Genomic DNA, 22,587 nt, shown 5'->3' with positions numbered 1-22,587 from the left:
TTACATATTTGCTCTATTAATTTACACAGCCCTGGTAAGCCTCGCATTGCTATGCAACTGCTAAATTACACTGCTCTTGGTAATGGGCATAAAAAGATGCAAGAGCATGCAAAGTGTATTCAAACAGACAATTAAAATTATCAATTCTGTTGACAGCTAAAATGAAGGAACTGTGCTGAGGTTTAATGGTGCTGCATGAAGGACACCCTGTTTGAGGGTGATTGAATTAACCAGGATCACGTGTCGACAGTCTGCCTCTGTCCAACACTGCACATTAGGCCAATTTAGTGTCTGCTTGTTAAAATAATTTAATTCCAAAGATTGTTCCCAGGCATTTCTGAGTCTCCTCCTGCTCTTCGCTCCTCGTCTCACTAATGATGGCATCTTAATTATTTGTGCTCATTTTACACCACCACAAATGGCTGGGTGACCACAGAGCAGTCCCCTCAATTTGGCTGAACCAACCCATCCTTGGGGTGATCCTCTCCAAACCAGCAGACCTGGCCAGCCACAGTACAGCCCCAAAGTTCTGAAGCAGGAACAAGTATTCAACAAAGGTTGTTTTTATGCAATTAAACCTAGTTTATCCATATTGCTTCTTTTAATAGGTCTTCAAATCTGCACGCTGATTAAAACTATTATATTCTAAGAATTTCAGCTTTCAGCCGTCTAGGAATAATGTGTTTGACAACTCCAAAATAAGAATTCCATATAAAATGAAATTTCCCAAAGAAATAAGAAGTTTGAAATCTCTTTTCTAAGCTGAACAACAATCTCACATCTCTGACTAGCATTACTACTCATGATCTAAAGTTCCTGTGAAAAAGCAGCTCAGACTAAGCAACATATCAAAATGCTGAGACTAAAAATGTTATCCTAGAGGTTTATTTTAGTATCTTCAGAGGCTGAATGACTTAAGTTTAAGAGAGTTATTTCAATAGACTTTGGCAACTAATTCTGACATTTCGTTTTGAGAAGTTAGTGCTATTTTAAAGCGAATGTGCACAGATTACACCTTCATCTGAAGTGAAAATACATCAATATGCAGCAGTGATATCTGGAGGGAACAGAGATGGGAAATGTGTGCGTTTGGTGAGTAATATTGGTTTACAGTTCTCGGTTCTGCCAAGCTATGGGATGTATCCCCTTGTAGGATCCAGATATTTCACACAGGAGCCAAGCACTACTGCCCAATGCTGGACACCAAGAATTCCTGGTTCAGTACCAGCAGCCAAGCACAACAAAGAAATCATCAGTAATAAATATCACGTGTAAAAATGCAGGGGTGTTTGGGAGTTATGAAAATGGCAGCACTTAAATCCTTTTTTTAAGTCTTTAAAGGCATCGACCACTGGATAAGGCACCACTTTTGTTTGACAGAGCTGAAGTCCCGAAGTCCCAGAACGGAATGAACAGTTTGTAACCCTGAAGTGCTGGATTGAGCTAACCCCAGAACGGAGAAACTGATAAATCTCCTTCAGTTTAGTGCTTTGGGTATACAGTGCCAGATTGGGCTTTATAAGGTGACACACGCTCAATGGAAATATACTGAATATTCCAGTTGTGTGACACTTTGCTATCACTGATGATCCCAAACTTCTTCCAGTCACTGAATTTCATGCAAAGACTTGGACTTGCACCAGCTGTGAATGCTTTCAAAACGCAAACTTCACAATCTGAGTTGCACAGATTATTTAATAGAGATGTCGATGGGCAACACCTGATTTCCAAGCTCATAGGTAAGATTATTAAATAAAATCCAGAGTAAATTTAATTTTTAAGAAGTGGCTGATTCTAGGTTTTCACAATATTCACATAGCCCCAAATGATTGTATATTGTATTTTGCCATTTCTAATACATGAAACAGAGTAAAGTCTGTAGAGACATAGGATTAATGCAAGGGAACTCAGACTGAATCATGGCAATATCCAAAATCTTAGGTACAAAAACAAAAAGAGCTTTCTGATAAATGGCAGGAATGAAATGAATACATAAACAATTCTGATTTTTGCACAATAGTAATATATGAAAACAACATACGGTTCAGAACCAGTCGGTCCTGTGTGAATTCAAATGGCTTTTCTATATAAAAAACCTTCTGCTGGAATCCAGGGACACATTCTAAATCTTCTGCACATGCAAGCAGCAGAACCTGAGGGGAAAAAAAAGCAGAAATAGACTTTTAACATCCACTCCTTCATTCATCATGTTGGCTTCTGGGAACCATAGCGGGTTTAGGCTCAGTGCTCATAAAACAAAACATTGGGGTCCATGCTCATAAAACAAAATATCCATCACATCACACTTCCCCTTCAAATCTTGCTAAACAATTTTTTTATGTAAGGGTTTTGCTTTTATATATATGGGCTGGCATTGAAATTACAGGATAGTAGCTTTCAAGGTGAATTTCAGTTCAGAATATCAATAAAGAATGATACTGGTCCATAAACACACAGGATGTAATGTCACTCCTAAAAATCACATTTATTTAGGCCTAGCTAAATAGAGCTGGACCTAAATATATACTGAAATTAAGCACATGCAAGTTGATTTGAATAACTGATAAATTAAGAGCTGCAAATCTGTTAAGTCTCACATACAGAAGTTTTATTTATAAAAGAAATTCTTTGCTAGCAAGTATAAACTGTTTCTTTTCTTTCCCTCTAAGCCACAGTTTGTCCATTTTCCCTATAATCAAAAGCTTGTTTGCACCAAGGGAGGACTGAAAAAGAAATGTGTGCATCATAGTGGAGGTGGATCTGAAGATTCCATTGAATGCAGTTTGTGTCACTGTTAGTGCATGGTCACCCAAGTTCCGTGTCACCACGGGAACATCAAAGGAAGAAGCTTAAAAGCAAAATAAAATTGCTTGGGAATAGGTACAATTCTAATCTCGGACTCTCAAGCATTTATCCCTGAATAGAGAAAACAACCTGAAGGGCTACTTTTCTTGGCAGCTGTTAAATGAGAGCATGAAGGTAAGAACGGTCAAGAAAGAGGCAGCAAGCAAAAAAGAAATTACTAAAAAGTTTAAAAGGTTAAAGAGAGAGGCAAAAGGAGGCAATGTTAAGAGTGGGAAAAGCCAAACCACATTTTTCCAACCCATATATGTGTAAGTGCATTTTCAGAAGTGCTTTCTGCTTTAGAACATCTAAAGGTGTTTTACAAAACCTGACTTTCAGGTGGTGCACTGGCCACTCTGATCTCAAAGTTGTTATGGGCAATCTGCTGCTTATCAGGCAGCCCCAGCACAATCAACTAGAGAGGGTACGCGTGGCAACCAGAAAGGAAACAAACACAGGGGTTCTGAATGACATTTGCTCCCAAATTCAAGTGGCTCTGCACAATGGGTCTATTTCCTCAAGATATCCTCAACACACAATTACAGTTCTGGAAATGAAGTTCTTCAGGGCTAAAGTGAAGACAGTTTGTCCCCAGTACCACACCAGCGAATGCTGAAAGCTCTTTTCTCCTTCACCAGCTTGGGTGACAACCACACTCTCACTTCTCCCAACATACCAGCAGCATGTCTCAGTCCCACCTCCACTCCTTTATCACCCAAGTCTGCTGATCCTGATCCTAAAGAGATGTCCTGCAATATTTTAACATCTGCACATTTCCCTATTCCCCACCACTCACGGTCCATTTGCTAAAGCACAGTGACACGTGATCTGCCCTCTCCCTTCTTGCATTTCCCACTCATTTAAAGTCTTGTGTGATCCCATTTTCAAAATCCAAAGGCAGCCTTGCCCCACCTGGTCTGCATTATTTGTTCTTATGGGAACCAACTGCTGGACCATTTGTTTCATGTCACTGGCAGTTGCAATAAAAGCTTGGCCAGAAGTGCCAGCAGACTGCAAGAAACAGCCAGAATGTTTCATGGCAATTAATCTGGTGGAAGGCAAATGCAACACCTTTGCCTTCCATCCTGACCTGCTCCATGTTGGTCCCTTGGAAGGATTAAAACACCAAGAAAAGTGCAATTCACTTGACTATTATTAATTTAGGTATCATCACACTATTCCTGTCATTCTTACAAAGGTTTCAAACCACAGCTCCCAATCCCTCATTCTCTAAATGATGTTGGTATATTGATTTTATTGGAGATTTGGGGGTTGAGAATTGGATGTGTCCCCTTCAGTCTTCCAGCAGGAGACATCTGCGAATGTGAACTGAGATATTCAGAGCCTGCCCTGAAAATTGTGCATAAAGCTTGATTACTGATTGTTACAAAACCTGCCTTATATGCATTTCAATGGGCATATGCACAGGAAGAAAGGCACACATGCATCTGCTGCACACATCTTCTGCGTGCACAGGTGCAGGTTTAAAGTACCTGTCTTTCTGACTCAGTGTTCCTGGATGAATATGCATAAAAATGCAATCACAGCAGGAGAAAACCTCTTCCCATCTCAAGATGCAAGCGTAGTTATATAATGATTCCCCACCAGAAAAACAGTCCCAGCCATATATCCTGAAATTTATCTACAAACAGCTCTTCCCCTAAAGGATTAACACAGCAAGCAAGAGGCAAATCATGTTCTGATCTCCCAGCTACTCAAGCCTTAAAGCTGGAACTCTTGTCTTACAGAGCTATAAATAAAAAGCCTCTTTGGACATCATCTATGGCAGTACTTAGAGAAGGGAATATGTCTACTTTATCAGATTTGTGACAGTCTAAGTTGACTTTGAAATCTGGGCAATCTAAATGGGTCATGAGTTAACTTCTGTAAGCCTGGTACAGAGGCCTCACATAATAGAGATGCAGCAAATAGAAAATGACCTTTACTCCCTTTGAAATAATTACAAGACTGAAGCTTGGCCTTGCTGTGAAATGGAACATTTTATTCCACTTGTGCAATTCCAGGCACTCTCTTCTTCTCAACATGTCAGACAAAATGTTAAATCTGTCGTCACACAGACAGTTTTTAATTAATTGTCTTTCAAAAGGAAAATTATTCTTTACTTCTCTCATGAAGAAACTTCATGAGAACTAAATGTCTATCTCATTAAAATAATTTCTGGTAAGGTTCTTCACAGTGGGGACAGTAGTCTTCAAAAATATCTTGAAAAAAAATAAACCAGGCAGATATGTTTAAGGCAAAGAGACTTTTTCAAGGCAGAATATATTCTGAATTTGAAGATGTGGATTTCACATTTTGGATATAATAAAAGGGTTTATGGCCTGATAGGTGCCTAAAGAAAGACTTCATCTAAATACACTGTAAATAATGATTAAATGTCATATGTAGAACTCCGAATATACAAATATTGTTCACACAACTAGTCAGGAGCTGGACAATTTATGCAAAAAGGATCCTTCACCTGCTACCAAGAAAAAAGACTAATTCTTGGACAAAAATGACAGTTATGCAGCAAACAATTTGCTCATGAAGATCTAAAAGGCTAGAAGTCTGAAAAGCAAAGCAGAATGGTGACTACTCAGACCTACAGATCCTGTGTTCACCAACAAGCAAAATCAAAGTTTTTCAAAAATCAAACCTCCTGCTTTTCAGAAATGCACAGAGCAAAGGCTCAGTTTTCATACTCTGACAATTTTTCTCTCAGAATTTATTGCCAGTTGGTGTAAGGAAATGTCGTAGTTCAGATTACTCCTGTGCTAGTCTGGCCACTGTGCTAGAACTGTACTCCTGGAGAGATATCAAGCCTAAGAAACACCTTTTCTTTAGTTAATAAACCAGCACACACATGCTGGTGACCTTGACTGACCTCAACACTTGCACTGAAAGCTGCTTACATAGAGTATGGTTGGAAAGCAAAAAATGAGAGCAATTTAATACTGTACTGCAGAGGAAATGAATAAACTCCCTGATGCTAAAGCACCTTTGGGTGTCACGACACCTCAAAAAAACAAAGTCCTTCTACCTCCTCTTCTGGTGACTGAAAGTCATGTCAGAAAGGTCTTTCTTAAAGAATTTTAGGATCTTCATGTCCTTTTCAACTCACAGTTTCAGTTGGGCCACATGCCCGCTCCGCAAATGAATTTTCTCACCTTTTGCTGTGTACACCCTCATATCTTCATTAGCCCTACCTTTAGGAGATCACCTAGCACGGAAACACAAGCTGCAAAATATTAATTGCATTTCACACACACACTCTTATGGTGCGAAATTCATCCTTGTGTAAGGCTTTATTTAATTAGAAATGTAAATGGTGCAGACACCTGTGAAAGCCATCCGCCCAGACAGGAATTTTGCACAGAGTAAAAAAACCTCATTTCAGAGGAAGATATTCAGCAGGGCCACATTTTTACCTTTGAGTTCAGGAGAGTAACCTGAAATGAAAACAATTCAACATAGAACACAAAAATAAGGAGCTAAAATTGAAATCACTCTCATTTTTACCAAGAGAAATAATTTCAAGAGTTCAAAAATTGTGAATCACTTCCTGAGAAATGAGTTTTTAGTTCTGGTTGTTTTGTTTGAACTTTCTGAGTTTTTTTATCTTTCGAAGTATGGTTTTGGGGTTTCTTTATTTGACTCATCTACTTGGAAGTGGGTATCGAAAATTTATGCTTCTGAGCTTTTCTGTGGAAACATGAGAAACAGAAATTTGCTTTTTGCATATGAAAACTTCGGATTTTCATAAGAAATACAGTGCTCCTTAGAGCTGAGAATGGAGAGAAAAAAGTAATCAGAATAATGAGAACTGCCAACACTGAATGAAATTGCTCATGACAAAATATTTTTATCATGCAGATTGAGATCTTTGAATCTTAAAACCTTTTCCATGTTCAGGTGCTGCAACACCAGACCCTCAAAAATGGATAGGGAGGAGGCCAACAGAGAAGGAAACAAGTGATAAACAGCACACAGTCATAGGGAGATGACGAAATTTGAAGTCTTCTCTCTAGATTTAAATGAGGGAGTTATTCAAATGAAATTAACTGAGGGATACTTAAAATAAAGAGAGTGCTGCTCTAAGTAAGGTTCTGATTCTGCATTACACAGACTCCAATTAGAGTGTCAGCAGGTCCTGAGGCAATTATTTCATCAAATCACACACACAGACTGGACATGAAATCCTCTGTGTCTTCTGTGTTTTTTAATATCAATTGGAACAAAAAATAACCCTACAAAACATGAATAAATTATCGTCTGATTGGCATAAGCAACAAAGGTATTTCAACTTTACATAAAGGTACGTTGAATTAATAATCTCTGCATGTGACTAGATTAATTAAATACACAGGGTTTTTTAATTATTTTATTTCTAGAATGCTATGATTTGGGGCAATTTTTTATACAATATTTTCATTCTGGGGGGAATTTTTCACTGTTTCAGGCTTTACCTGCTCTTCTTTCTATCAGGATAGAAGAAAAAAAAAAAAAAAACACAAAAAAACAACTGTTCCCAATCGCTACAGCTCTACCTCCATATCTGATAGAGAATTCCAGTCATTTTTGTAAGAAATGCTATTAAGATTTGGCACTAAGATTCTTCAAGGATGATAAATATCCTTTTAAAGGGCCTACCTATCCATTTACTGCACAGCTCTGTCCTAAAAGGGAAAGTCACACTCGGAGAACTGAAGAGTGGGCCATGAAAATGCAAATTAGAATGACTTTATTGGTTTAAATGAATTCAGTTCTCCTGTCACCGGAGCGGTGTGACTGCGGTAGGCATCCATTAACTGGAAACAAAATGTGACAAACTCTTTTGTGAGACCATCTACCACAGGAACTTCCCTTTTACGAGCACTTTCCTTACATACCTGTGTTTATTATAAGGATTTTATTGCATATTCAGTAAAAGGTGTGCATCTTTCTCGGCGCTGGGAACCTCATTAAGTTATTCAAGGAGCGATTTGCCAGCGGTGGTGTCAGAACAGGGAGCTTCAAACAGCCACTCGCCTTCTGAAATTGAGGAGCTCTGCAAGAGGCACCATCATTTTCTTCAGAAATGGTTTATTCATTTATTTCTGCTCCCAGGGTCTGCTCAGAGATCAAATTGACCATGGGGCCCAAAATGTTCAGGGTGAAGAAGGATAATATGGGTAGTGCCTGGAGAGTACAGGGGCACTCTGACAGCATCCTCATTTCCAGGCAGAGTTGGGACAATCCTCTCTCCCCAGTCACTTTTCCTGCTCTCCCAGTCACCACAAAGTTCTGTGAATCCCAGTGCCCACAGGATGATGTAGCTGGAAAAACAGGGCCTGGTGTGAGACCCCCACAGTCTCCACCCCAGCCTGGGACAGCTGCCATGAAACTGCACCCTGAAATAAGCTTTTAAATTAATTCTTAATAACATATTTTCCATGCCTCAGAACGTGAGATAGCTTAGATTTCCCTTGCCTTGGGAACTCCAGAGAAGCCCTGGAGACATTCCAAACCCATCTGGACACATTCCTGTTACCTGAACCAGGTAACCCATCTTGATGGGAAGGTTGATTTGGATGATCTCCAGAAGTCTCTTCCAACTCCAAGAATCCTGTGATTCTGTGGAACCCTTATCAAGAAACCACCTGAAGCAGGCACCATGATCTGCTGGCCAGATCACTTGATCCCGATCATAAACAATTCCTACATTTCACAATTCCTGACCATAAATAATTCCTACATTTCACAATTCCTGACCCTTATTCTGATGGTCATTTCATAGTATCCAGAATAAATTTGTTCACAGCCAATTTATAGCCATTTATTCCTGTACAAGTCTTGTCTCTTAACTAAATTAACCTTTGTCCCCTCTAAATCTTCAATTTATTGAGCTAGACAAACCAAACTCTTTCCATCTCCTTCTATTTGGATACATCCCTGAGATCATCTCAGTAACATTTCTTTGTGCCCGCTTAAGCTCCACCTCTACAAAATGAATAAAGAATTCCAGACAAATGTTCTTCAGGGTCTGGATATTTCCCTAAGCCCCAAACATGCTGGCTAATGCTTCCTAAAATTCCTTTGGAAGTCCTGTCATGCTGGTGGCTCACAATCATTCTAAAATTAACCAGCACACAAAGATAGCTGAGAAATTTGACTTCGGTGGAGGCATGACCGCCATTCACCTACAACAATGTTAAGCAGCTTCTGCAAACAGAGCCAGGATTAATCTTTATGAAATATAAACACAGATGCAAGCCCTCATGCATTGTTAAATCAATGTCCTTTCTGATCAAATGGGAACCAGCTCTGCCCACGGTCAGCAGAGATCTTCCAGCCTTCCCTCTCCGTACAGATTCCTAGCTGAGGTTCAGGATCTGCCCAGGGATCCAACAGAGCTCCCAACTGAGAATGATTTGTACCCACATGGAGTGCAGGATCAACTTCCCCTTTCAGCCCTGCAGATCTAGCTGAACATTATTCAGATTTTTGTAATCCAGGGAATGGCTCTCATCCCGCTTCATTAAGTATCTTAATGATTAATAACAGAGACCAAAACCTGTTACTTGTGCACAAAGTAAGTAATACTTTAAATTACTCAAGTATTTAACAAGTAAATAACTACCCATCGTGATTAATAGCGCCATTTAACACACTAGGCTCAAGCAAAAGGGCGGGTTGGGCTCCAAGGTTATTTTTCGTTTGTTTTTAGGCATTGTGAAAGAAGTAATCATGTTTTGCTGAAACCCGTACACCACCGCAATGAGATTACAACTGGTTAGCCTATTTAGAGAAGCTGCATAATAAATTCATTTTACAGGGTACAGAATAATGCAAATGAGCCATTCAATAGCACTCCTGTACCAGTGAAAGAGGCATAAAGAAGAAACATTGAAAGTCAGAGCTCTGGACTGGTCGTGCTGCAAGGTGTGGAATTGCTGAAACCTAAACTGCCTTACAACAATAACCTTTTTGGAAGATCTGCTCATACCAAACATTTTAGTTATTTATTGCTTAATGAAATAAACAGGTGATCCTCTTTTCCAGCGGTAATGACTTCATGAAGCATTTAGATGAATGAAAATATGGATCTCTGGTTTTCCAAAAAGGAAATAAATTTAAAATTGTTTAAACTTATTAAAAACCCTTCACATGGAGTTGCATGGGGCAAAGTCATTATTCCACATAGGAAAACACTGATGTGGCAGAAGCTGTTAGAGAAAAAATTAAAATCATATTTCTTACAGCAGATAGTGGGTTTTGGATAGGATGGCTGGAAACTCTAAGGAACATGATACACATTTAATTTCTCAGCAGCGTGATAGTTATCAAAAAGAAAAAACAACCTTCAACCTATTATTTTCCTCATATTCCACAAAGTTAGAGTCTAAAGCAATTATTACTGCAGCACAAACTGAACTCGGTGTAACACTGAACATCTGTCTTTTGCACTGCTAAGCTAAAACTGAAAATGAGCTTGCTGAAAACAATCTTTGAAAGTATAACATGGATTTAAGGATTAAACACAAACGCCCTTCTATCACCTTCAAACATTACAAAAGCAGAAACCAACCCCCAGAACTCATAAAAGTATAAGGACAAGTGAAAATATCTGGTTTTCAACTTCAAAAAAAGATTTGCTGAACGTTTTCTGACCTTCTCCTAAACACTCACAAATGCAAGATTTTTTTTAAAATTAATACTTTCAAGTAAAATCCCTTGACTCCAGCAAGGTTATTGGAGAAAAAACAAGTCTAACATCGAAAGACTCATAATAAAAATTGAGAAATTTCTACAAGGAGCCCAACACAAACCTCTCTACCAATTTTGACAAGGTTTTATTTGACATCAACAGGAGGAGGACAATCTATCCTGTAAGGCAAGCTGTAGAGATCTTTTGCACAAAGGTATCTGCATATCACATGGTCACATTTTCTTTACAGCAAATACTACTATATTGACAATAGTATGATGGTATTAAAATAAATATTTGTGAAGATTGGCTTCCTATGAGTTTCTATTCAAAAACCAAACTCAGAGGTGAACTCCTAGTAAGGACAGGGCTGTAAATCACCTTAATCTTTTTTAGTGGGTCAACACATTCTCTGTCTTCTCACCTGCTCGTCATTTTCACAAGAATCCTGCGAGCTGAGCTTAGAAATCTTCTTCAGTGCTGGTTTTTAAGTGACTCCACTTGGTTTTCCTAAAGAGTAGTAACTGTACCTCAGTGGTAGTACAGTAATAACTATATGTGGATTTAATTCATTTTGACCAAAGTTTTTGCATCACTGCTCATTTTTTAAGTTCAGACCTTATGTATTTACCTACAACAAGTAGTAATTCTCAAGCTCATGGAGCCATCTAGAAATAAATATTAAAGGACTTAAAACAAAACAGAAGTAACCAGGTCTTTTTGGCTATGTCAGTTGTTCATTGAGGAGTACTTTTAATGAATTGCAAAAACACAGCCAAAAATAAAAAAGAACTTGTACTAAACTCTTCTGAGTGAAAGGAACCCCCAGGGGAATGGCAGCAAGTAGTTCAATATTTTTGAGCTCATCACAATCAAGCAAAATGTCTAAAACTTACAGGCTCCCTTGTGTTAACAGTGACATTACATCAAGAATGACCTTTCCAAAGAAATAAAACCCATTAATGCTAGGAACAGATAACTATTAAAGATCAACACTTAGTAGCCAAAGCAGGGAGGGGAAAAAAATCAGTCTGGTAAGTTAATTAGAACATAAATAATGTGAAACCAAGACCTTGGTCCATAACCCTCTCTCTTATAATTGCTTGCAATTTAAAAGCTGAATGAAATCTTTTATGCAAAAGATTCAACTATTGACCTCACATGTATTAGGTAGTCAAAGAAAACCCTGACACATTGAGAATGAGATCTCAGGAGTATTGGAGAAAGCCTCAGTAATAATACCCTGTTAAATACTTATTTCTTATTTCTCTACAGGAGAATTTTGTTTCCAACTATCAAGGAACGGTGCTTCTGGGAAACGTTGGGTTGTAATTGCTAAAGATGTCAAGGGGATTTTTTTGTTTATTGTAGAAACAATAATCATAGAAAAATGAGCTGTAGCCGTGAGAACAATGTTTTCCTTAGGTGAAGGAACAGCTGCCAGTCCTGGGGCACAAGAACAGACGTTGTATCCCACAGACTCCACCATGGAACCTCTACAATAAACTATAATTTGCTTTTGGAATCCACTGTTTAAACCAAGTCCAGTTCCTGCAGTGGTCGGGAAGCCACTGTAGCCTCCCCACTAAACCCTGAGGATGGCACTTCTAGTACATTTAATTGTTCTGTAATTGTCTGTATTGACCAAACTAATCAGTTGTTCCACATGACATTCAACAGGCACCAGACACAAACAATAAACATAAAACACATGAGAAGTTTTGAAAAATGTAAATCTCTGCCCTGGATCCTGCTTTAATAATAATAATACTACTCAGAATTCCTACAACAGGATATGTGAGGTTTGTCTGTGGAATGTCCCACCATCACTACATGGAACAGAGGTCAATGTAATGTGCAAGTTTATAATATCAGATCTTTTGGTTCATTTTCACAAAGTAAAACTATTTGGGTTGTACATAAAAATAAGAAAATTTAAAGAAAAAATTCAAGTATCCAGTAATTTAAATACTCTTTTCCTTGTATATAGCAATTTAAATTTACTGGAGCACTTCAATCTTTTTTATTATTTTTTTTTGTATGTGCTTCAGCCTGGAAGTGATTGGGGTTCGGTGCTTGCACAGTATAAAGCAATTCAAAATTATTCATCTGCTTCAATTTTTATAGGTACTTTTATTTGAAAATGATTGGGGTGCTGATCATGCTCAGCATTGAACAATTTAAAATTATTTAAATGCCTTTTTTTAAATCAGTGCCTAATGTTTGGGCCTGAATTCTAGGAGGCTACAGCACATTATCAGCCAGTTTAAATTATACAAGAATATTCTGATTTCCACAATCTTTCATCTCCTAAATAAGAATCAGTTTGCAAGGGTGAAAGCATAAACCATGACACTTCAAAATAAACCAGCATTATGCAAAACCTGATTTTTTTCTTTTTTAAATATTTTAAGAGACCCTTTTTCCATAATCAAATTCCCATGCCTTCCTACATTTTATGAAGCAGGAGCGTTTCTGAAGCTACATATATTACTATTTCCCTAAACTGATATAAACAATTTCAGAGGAGGAGAACAAAGTTTTGATGAAGTCTGAGTCCCTGAAAAAATGAGAAGGATTTATTCCCACAACATTTGTCTTATCAGGCATTTTATCAATCAAGCATTCAAGTCCTCTATCTGAATATGCAGTTCAAGCACTTCTAGTGCAAGTTTATGGTAAATAAATATTAAGTATGTCAAAATTCAGGTTGGACTTCAAGGACATCATTCCTGATATAACAGGACGGATGCACAAAAATCTGTTGGGTTTTGAGTTTTAATTGAAAACTTATTGTTCCCAATAGTAAAGAACATATGTTGCTTTTGCGCATTTTCCTGTAAAAGGAGAGGAAGTTGAGGTGTGAGATTTGCAAATGGTTCTGGAGCTGTACAAATGGAGAGCTGAGATCTTCAGGTGCCAGGTCACAATTTTAGTGAATCCTCCACTTTTCTTCACGCCTGGTGTCCTTCATCAATGCTCTGACAAGGCATTTATATTTACTACAGAAATCCAGCCCAAGTATTTTGTACTTTCCACCAAGATATTCCACAAATATGGATGTGGACTACACCTCCAGTTTAAAATGGGATGTCCTGGAAAGAAAACATTTATTGACTAACTTCTTCCAAAGCCTTGTCTCCGTATCTCGCTTTCCAAAGTAAATGACATAGAAGAAATAGGATAATTTCTCACCAAGAACAACAATCCCGTGTTCCTCTGCATGTTTGTAAAGATAGGAGCTAGCCCTCAAAGGTATTGGCATACCTTACTAATCACAAGCTTTTAATTCTGCCTCTTCAATTTCAATTAGTGAGTAAACACCGACATCCTCAATTGCGCTGCACAGAGCTCCCCTTTATCCAGTTAATCATGTACACTGCAGCTATTCCCCAGGCTGAGGTTTCAGAGCTCTCAGATTCTGTAAATCCTCAGCATTACATCTTTTGATTCAGGGACAAAAATACTGACACATCTTATCATTCAGAAACACGTGTCCTGGGCTCGGGAAGGAGTGTGTTCTCCTCTCTCCCCACAGTCAGCTGCCACGCTCCCATGTACAGAATTAAGTTGCAAAGCATGGCTAAACTCATCTGGAATATTTTGCTTAAGTTAAACCTCATATTATAGTAATTAAAGTAGCTGTGAGAAACCGTAATTAGACTAAGTGTCCAACAAATATTAATCAGTAAAGTAATATTCTATTATTAAGAGGCAGCTATTCACAGTAGGAGTTTCTCTTGTGGGAAACTGGATTAGGAACTTAGCCAAAATCAAACCAGAAGGCACAGCAAATTGGGTCATTTGGAGCCTCGTTTTAATGTATGAATGTTTTCACCTATATTTCACTCCTTTGTAGTGCCATTTTAGTGCAGAAGGTATAAGCAGGCTCCGGGTTTCACTCCTAGACCCGTTGGTTATTCTCAATGCTCCCAGTCACTGCGACAAGGATTTCCCTTCCTCAGTTTTAATCCACGTCAGGAGGCAAACTCAGGCCACACCACTGGCAAACCACTTAACCTCCCCATGTTCCCCCATCTGTAAATGAAAATAATGCAATTAACACACAAAGCAGGGAGGCTCTGTGGTTTGTTTCAGTAAATTTATCAAACTTAAAGAAAGAGACACTTTCTCTAGAGGACAGAAGGGAGAAATAGCTACAAAATGTAAAAACTAAAAAGCTGAGACTCCAAATTATTTTCTTTTTTAATTAGGCTAAATAGGTAAATTTACAGGTATGTATTTAGGGCAAACATCCAGGTATTATGTCCTTTTCAGCACCATGGAAAATTATAACAAACTTTCAGTTCTGTGATTTCCAGCACTGACAGAAAGTTCTTTATTGCTGGAGAAGCAACAGCGAACAAAGCCCACCACCCGTGGCTTCCAGAAGGCTCACATTCTCCAAATGGTGAACTACAACCCATCAATTAAAACTCATTCTCTAAGTTCACATATCCTACAACGTTGTCTTTTCCCTTTTGCACTCGTTAGTGCCTTGACAACGGCAAAGGCTTCATTAGTAACTAACAAAAAGTCAGGTTTAATATACAAGATTGAAGAACAAAGCCCTTGAAAGATGTTTATGCTGTGGCAGTGGCTTTCAAATCCACACAGGAGATAATTTTACAATTCTAATTCAAAGTAGAGATCTGCATTATAAGAGACAAAGGAAATTTTGAAAAGCGAAGCCATAGTGCAAATGAGAGGATCATCTTAACTTCTGCCAACAATTAAATTACAATCCCTTATTGCATCCATTGGCCACAGAAATAAATACCAAGTAGCAAGAGGAGCAAATATTATATGGAGCAGATGGAGAATGGGAAATTGTTTGATCAAATGTCTGGGAAACCACTCATTTTTTACTTTCTACTTTTAAAAAAACAGGGAAATCCAGAAAAGTAGATACAATAGATGGGGTAATAGGTATCTACTGGTAGAAAAGTTCCTGAAAAGTGAGAGTTTGCTGCTATAATTTATTCTCATGTACTGAGATAAGAAGGCACTTGCCGGTTGGCTCTGGTTTTTTTTTTTCTAATCAACTGATAAAAAACTAGAGGAAAAAGTCTGGGAAAATCAATTAGCCTAAGGGGGAAGAACCACAGCAGAGAGCACCTGAAGGGGAAATGAGGGGGAGGACATGGAAAAATTGTCCTGCTTGCTCTGAAAGCTCCCAGGAGTTATTACAGAAGGTGTTCTGTGGTTCTGCATTCAGCCCTCAAGAGCTCACAGACTTCTCAGGCTCTGTGCTGTTTTATCTTACCCTGGTAAGGGCACCAGGGTTTCTTGGCGTCCAATTTGTTTCACTAACATAATTCATATTGTTTCCATGCTTACCAAAAACTGTTAAAAGCAGGCAAGAAAGAAGAAATCATTTCTCTTTTTTCACAGTTTGCTGTAGTCAGATTAGAGGATGGAGAATTCCATCAACCAACAAGGGCAAAATCCACCCTAACCCCTAAGGAAAGTCTCATGTGTGACAGAGCCAGAATCCCATCCCATTTATTTTTATTTAATCTCCTTGCCTTTTCACTTAGCAATTTCCTTTTTCTCATTAGCTAGCCCTCTGTCCTAGATTTGAGTTCTCTCTTTCTTTTTGCCTTTCATTTCTGCTTCCTTATCCCCATCCCAGAGGCTGCCAGGATTATGGGACAGCTGAAAGGGGCTCATGTCCCTGAATTCCCTCCACAGCCATGACAGAGACAAGAGCATCCACCTCGCTCCAAGGAGTGTCCAGGTGCCAGCTCTAAAGATATAGGTGGCCTGTGTGCTTACAGGGAGTATTTTCAGAGAATTTTTCATACCCTTGCACACACAATCATATTTAATTCCAGTTTCCCCTGGAAATTACACTGCAGCTGCCACACCAGACCAACACACTTTATAACCTTCACCTCCACAAAAATATTAATTCTTGCTTGCACATTAAACACATTAAGAGCTAGAAATTATTAGCTTGGTTAACTCATTAATAGACACTGACTTCTAAGCTGAAAGGATGCAAGAAATCAGTATATGGGTAGGGCTGTGTTAAGATACCAAGGGAAAGTTTTGTCAGGGAGAAAATTTCCGCTGAATAATTGATATGCACCTTTCTGCTTGTGACGAGCTCAGGGAACAAACAAAGTCCATATCTTTGAGGTAGGTCACTATTAAAGCACTGCAGTGGGAGACCAAAAGACCATCTGAAACTAGAAAACAGTAAATGGGGAACAGAAATCACATTAAACTGTTTTTTCCTCTGGGATCCAAGCATGAAGAACAATTGGACTTCACAAAGAATAAATTAAATAAAACCATTCCATTCTGTTAATATTAATCTTATTTGTTGTCATCTGTCGGGCATAACTTAATAATCTGAGAAAGAATTGAAATGTGATTTTTTTTCCCTTCCCCTGGGCAATATCAACTGCTTCATGGAAGTAACCCTGAAACCATAAAAACCAACAAAACATTTTGTAAATTTAAAAGTGTATGGGGAAAAAAAAAATCCTGGAAGTCTTGAATCACTTTTTTTTTACCATTTTTGAATAAAATGAGCAGTTAAGGCTCCCAGATCAGCATGCTTCATTTTTTGTTTAAGAGCCAAATCATATGAATTCATTCACGTTAGCTGAACATTATACTTCAACGGCTATACGATGTCCTGGAAGCCAGGAATTTTGTCTCTCTTGTAGTGTGTGACAGGGTCTTCACCTGAGTAGCCCCTCTGGATCTGTTCCTGCCCTGCAGCCAAACAGGCCCCATGGATGAGGCACCTCAAGGACATCAAGCCTCACCCCAAATCATTTTTAAACAGGCACCAAATCTAAAACAAACAGAGGAATAAATATTGTGGGGAAACAGTGATCTCAAGAGCAAAGACAAGCATTTCTAAGTCAGGACCATGTTTTGAAGTGTATCAATTACCAACAAGCTGCCCACATAACTTCCTAAAGCGTTACAAGCCAGACCTGTGGTCTTTGTCTAGTTTTAATGTCCTGAATGGCATGTAAGTTTTGAGAAATCTACCCTTCTAGAGTTTTTTTATTAGAACTGTTTGATCTATAGTTTAAAGATGAATAAAGCTATAATAGCATCTCAAATTTACCTGACCTAGTTTCCACAAAGCTACACGGTAAGCTACGCTTTCATTATGAGTGAATGCTCACCAAAGTGGATCCTGGCAAACAGGAATAACTCAAGAACTCTAAAGGTATTGAAAGATGCTTTCCTTCTCCATTATCTTCCTTGGTTTGTATTCCCCATTATATTTGGGTCCCCTGTTGTGCCATAAAGAATGGTGAATGTCTCTTGAGCATAAATTAATGTGAAGCCACTGCAGCAGTTTCTTGCTTCCCCCATTCTTGCCACAACACACCTGCTTTAAGCCTGCAGTAATTGTTTTGCCGTTACCTGCTCCTAGAAGAAAGGAAGCTTGATAGCAATGAATTGAACTTGGCCTTTGTCCCCTTTCATTGTATCTGCCTACAGCAGACAGCAGCAAAATGCAGCTCAATTAAACACAGCTCTCTTGTCATCACAGAAACAGAAGCTCTTCTCACAGCAGACACAGGAAAGTTTTGCCATGACACCCCTTGTTGCATTTGACAAGTTTATTCAAAAGAAAATTTTTCAGTGGGGAGGTCTGTCGTTCTAATCCTGTCCGTTATGCCAGAGCAGCTAATGCAATTTCAGCTCCCTGAATAGGAGGGCTCTCGCTTCCAGATGTTCTATTGTGCCTTGCAGACAACAACTGACACCAAAAGACAGGTATTATGAGTATTTTTTTCCATCGTTGGCTTGCTCCTAGCACAGGGTTTACAGCTGCTTTGTTGATTCCTGTAATTCTGATGGGCACAGTAGGAGCCAGTGTAATGCTATCCCTCTATGGCTCTGCCATAATAGCAGCAGAGAGAGGGCAAATGTACTGAGCAAGGTGGCAGACTTAAACAGCTTTTCAATAGCTCAGGACCAACTTAAAAGGTGAAAAAGGGAGGCTGATTCCCTGAATGAAGGCTTGAAGAAATTGTAGAAATTGTCCTGGCTGTGCTTCCAGGACGCAAAGCTCAAACTGCAGTGCCACAGGAGAGCTGCACCTCGTCTGCCTGGAGGTAGGGACAGCCCTGCTGGGGACACCGGGGCACCGGGCAGGGCAAGGACCAGAGCAGCCAGGCCAGCCTGGATATTGCAGCTGGCTGAGGAAAACACGTGGAGAGGCACCATTAACTTCAGAAGCCATTCCAGCACATTTCTTGCCTGCTGTGGTGCAGCAGAGCTAAAAGTAAAAGGAAATACACACAAAGAGGCTAGTGAAAAACCAAGCCTCAGCTTTTCCTCTTGCATGTTGCACCAGTGGCTAACAAATAAACTGGTTTCATTTCATTAATTACGTACCAGTTTTTATAATCAGCTTTTTCCATGTGGCCCCATCAAGTATTAAAGAAAAAAGCCTCACCATGAAACTGTTGAACTTTTTAATCCCATTGGAAAACAGCAACTAAATGCAAATAAAAAGCCAGGCATGGAAAAAAAAGACTATTTTTAACAGACTGATATTTGTACTTGTCTTGGTTCTTAATATCAATCTACATTATTTGAACATGCTGTTTGTTGTCCAATAGCAGCATGGTTCCTCTCCCCACCTGTGATTTGTGGTGTATAAGCCACCTTTATTTGCCATGGGCTTCGGCTAGGAAATGAAGTGTTTTCCTTACAGAATTTCATTCCACATACTCAGGCATGAGCAATCACTACATTATCACCTCACAAATGTTTTCTAGTTGCCAAAACCTTATGGAAAACAATCTGTTCTACTCATTTTCTCCTTCAGAATAGAGGATGTGTTATAAAGATCAAAATCTGATCCAACTGGATCAGGAGTCAGCGATATTTGAGAAGTGACATCAGCACAGCCTATCCAATCTATTTCCTAAGTGCAGAGATGCATTCAGACACCTCACACTCAGCCAGACTGAAAGAGATGATAGTGTCTCAGCTTACACAGAGAATGATTATTATTCTCCAGGGGGAAAAAAAGTCTTATTTTGAAGTACTGTAAGTGATCCTCTTTTCTCTGAAAGAAAAAAGTAATTGCTCCTGATTTGCTTGTTATCAAAGCATGATGATACATCCTCTTCTTCTGTACCAATTCATGTCATAGACACACGTAGCTGTTCAGACATGCCACTTCTCATCCATATGCTATTTTCTTTGCCCAGTGTTTTGGGGGAAAAAATGCTCCAGCACAAAGGAAAGCAGGCACAAATTCAAATCTGTGCAGCAATGCTAAATAGCAATAGAGATGTTCTTCCAGAGACTTTAATGCAGACTGCACCCTCCCTTGTTAAACATACTAACTAATGGGAGCAAATTAGCCACCTGGTCTGTATTCAAATTCCTTTTCCAACAGCAATTCTTTTGTAATTCTTTCCCCTGTTAATCTAGAGTTGAAATAAGAGAAAAATCTGAACAGCCTTAGAATACAAATTGCTATTAGATAGTAATGTGGTTCTCCATCTATATGAATTATATTGTTTTTCTAACTGCAAAAGGAGAGGAGAAGTGGATGGTAATGAAGGCACTGTCCTCTAACTCAGAAAAGCGAGTCGAACCTCCTGCGTTTGCTTCCAAATGTCTTTCAGAGTGGCTGGCAGGCTTCTAACTGACATCCATGAGGTTTGGCTTGGGTCCTCCACAACTTTCAGGAAATAAATGTGTCTAACACAGCTGCCTTCTCTGCCTGTCTGGTCCCCAGCTCCTTCATTTATCCCATAATTTGGGGAGACAGATTCATCAGTCACGGCTCCCAGCACCGCATTGCCTCATGCTTCCCAATCCCAGTCAAGCAAGACCTGAGAAATCCTCGAGGCCGTGCCTGGATTTCCTCCCTTTCTCCAGCACAGAGCACACAGCCCCTGCTATAATAAATCATCCCCTGAAATGGCAAGTGACAGAGTAAAAACACTTTGAATAGCAGCATATTTACACCAGATGCGAACATAGGTCACCAGAAAGATGCTGAGAGTAAAACAGATGGAGAATCAATGAGGCAGAGCGCTATGGGAAAGCTCTTCTGGATGGCAGGAGGAGCAAAGGAGGCTGTGACTTGACTCTAGGAAGGGAGAGAGGCTCTGAGGAAATCCAGGGAGAAAGCTGCCAAGGTCCCTATGATCTTTCTTTTTCTACACTGCCACAATCTGCTTTTGAACTGAAAGATCATAAGAAACATTCTAAAACTTATGAAAACCAATCAAAACCTGTCCGGAAATCATAATGGGGTTGGGATCAGATAAGCAGCAAAATATTTCCTCATAATAAAAAGAGATCACATTTCTCAGATCATGAGGTGAGAGTGATGAGTACTCAAACATCTGCCAATGTTTGCCAGGGGACAGCAGCACATATATGACATGGGACTGTTCAATTTTACATCAATGCACAATCAAAGGGAGGATTCATGGTATCTCCTGCATAAAACCGAGAAAGAATAAATGGATAGAAAGGGTAAAATATTGTAGGACCCAACAAAAAAGCAGAAAAAAAAGATGGAGTATCTCAATATAAGTCATAAATTATATGGTGAAAAGACTACCACGTATTTATTTTATATTACTCATATACTATTTTTCTATAGAAACATATTCCTTTTTCTATAGAAAATATTTCCTGCTATCTTAGGTTTCACCTCAACAAGTCAAAGCCCAGAGGAAAAAAAAAAAAAAAGCATATTATCATGTTCTTTCTCTGAGACTTTGAAAACTTCATTGGCTGACATTGGTTTGTGTCCTTCCTTTTCCTCTATGCAGTTCTGTTTTAGTTACGTACTCCCTAAATCAACAGTAGATGCCTCAAAACACCTTTTTCATCATGGAACAGGTTTTAATATTTTCAGTGCAATTTTACAAGACCCAGGGAGATGCAAAGCATGAGAACTAGATCATCCAATTGATCTTTTTTATATCTTGAATGTATTTGCACAGTGGAGACACACACCAGTTATCCAGGCGATGTTAGTCCTTGGAATTATTTCAAAGCCACACAAACCATATCTGATTTGATCCAATGTCTACTGGAAGTCTCTCCTTGGATCAGGTCACAGTTAAGAACCCCAAGAATTTTTCCCCTTGCCAGCATATTTACATCCATCAATTCCCTTTTTAAAAGTTCCCTGACCTCTCTACAGTCCCGGTCCTCTCAGTTCGTAGTCATAGCCTCAGAAATGGGACTTGAGAGAATGTTTCTATTTATTTCCATCATGGTAATCAATCCAAAAAGAATCCAGAGCTAAGGAATAAAGCAAAGATGTCACACATGTGTTATGTATGTTTGCTACTATATTCAGTGTTGAACATACCAAGACACTAAGGTTTTGACTTTTAAATGCCTTGGCTCAGTGAGGGTCCCACAGTGCGAGGACAGGCTGACAGAAACGGAGAACAATCATTTGCAAGAGCAGTCTTTAAGACAAGCTACTGTACTCAGCTGAATAATGAACCACCAGCAGCTCCACAGGCAGTATTTTTCACTTCTATAAAGAACAAATTTACAGGAATTTTTCATTTAGAAGACTTCATTTAAAAGAAAAAAAGAAAAAAAGAAAAAAAAGACCCAACTTCAGCTCTAAACATTTTCTTCTCAACTAATACACCTTTGTACTAAGTCCTTTTGAGATTGTCTTATAAAAATGCTCTATATAAATATAATTTGATGATAACTTTTTTACTCCTTTCCTCTCTGCCTTAAAAAAATGTCTCCTGGATAGACACAGCAATCCCATTAGGAAGATCCTGCTGCCCAAAGATTTTTTTTCCACTCAGAGCACACTCGCAGAGACTGCTGCCTGCTGAGCTGACATGGAGTGAGCACACACAGCAAACAGCAACCATCAAATAGGTCCATCCTTTTCACATTCCTGTGGTGTTCCCAGGACACTTTAGCCAGACTTTTCCACCAATCCATGATTTCTCCTGTTGCCCACCTGCACAGAGCAGGGGATTTTTCCCTTTCCCACTTTGCTTTCAGAGCCCATTTCAATTCCAAGTCTACCTGTGTGGCAAAAAAAAAAAAAA

The 22,587-nt window shown here is 39.0% G+C and overlaps 1 protein-coding gene across 2 annotated transcripts in view; it reads right to left on the bottom strand.

Moving 5' to 3' along the window:
* CDH13 (cadherin 13) overlaps positions 1 to 22,587 on the bottom strand; it is a 442,394-nt gene that overhangs the window by 354,629 nt on the left and 65,178 nt on the right. For both annotated transcript variants that reach the window (XM_066194692.1, XM_066194693.1), the window contains exon 2: positions 2,042 to 2,153. In XM_066194692.1, coding sequence (XP_066050789.1) covers positions 2,042 to 2,153 — 112 coding nt within the window. The remainder of the gene's footprint in view (positions 1 to 2,041; positions 2,154 to 22,587) is intronic.

The sequence above is a fragment of the Chamaea fasciata genome, unplaced genomic scaffold (assembly GCF_029207755.1).
Source record: "Chamaea fasciata isolate MVZ Bird 193981 ecotype frontalis unplaced genomic scaffold, bChaFas1.0.hap1 SCAF_12, whole genome shotgun sequence".
Classification (NCBI taxonomy): Eukaryota; Metazoa; Chordata; class Aves; order Passeriformes; family Sylviidae; genus Chamaea; species Chamaea fasciata.
The sequence above is the reverse complement of the archived record's forward strand: the minus strand, read 5'-3'. Positions and strand labels throughout refer to the sequence as shown.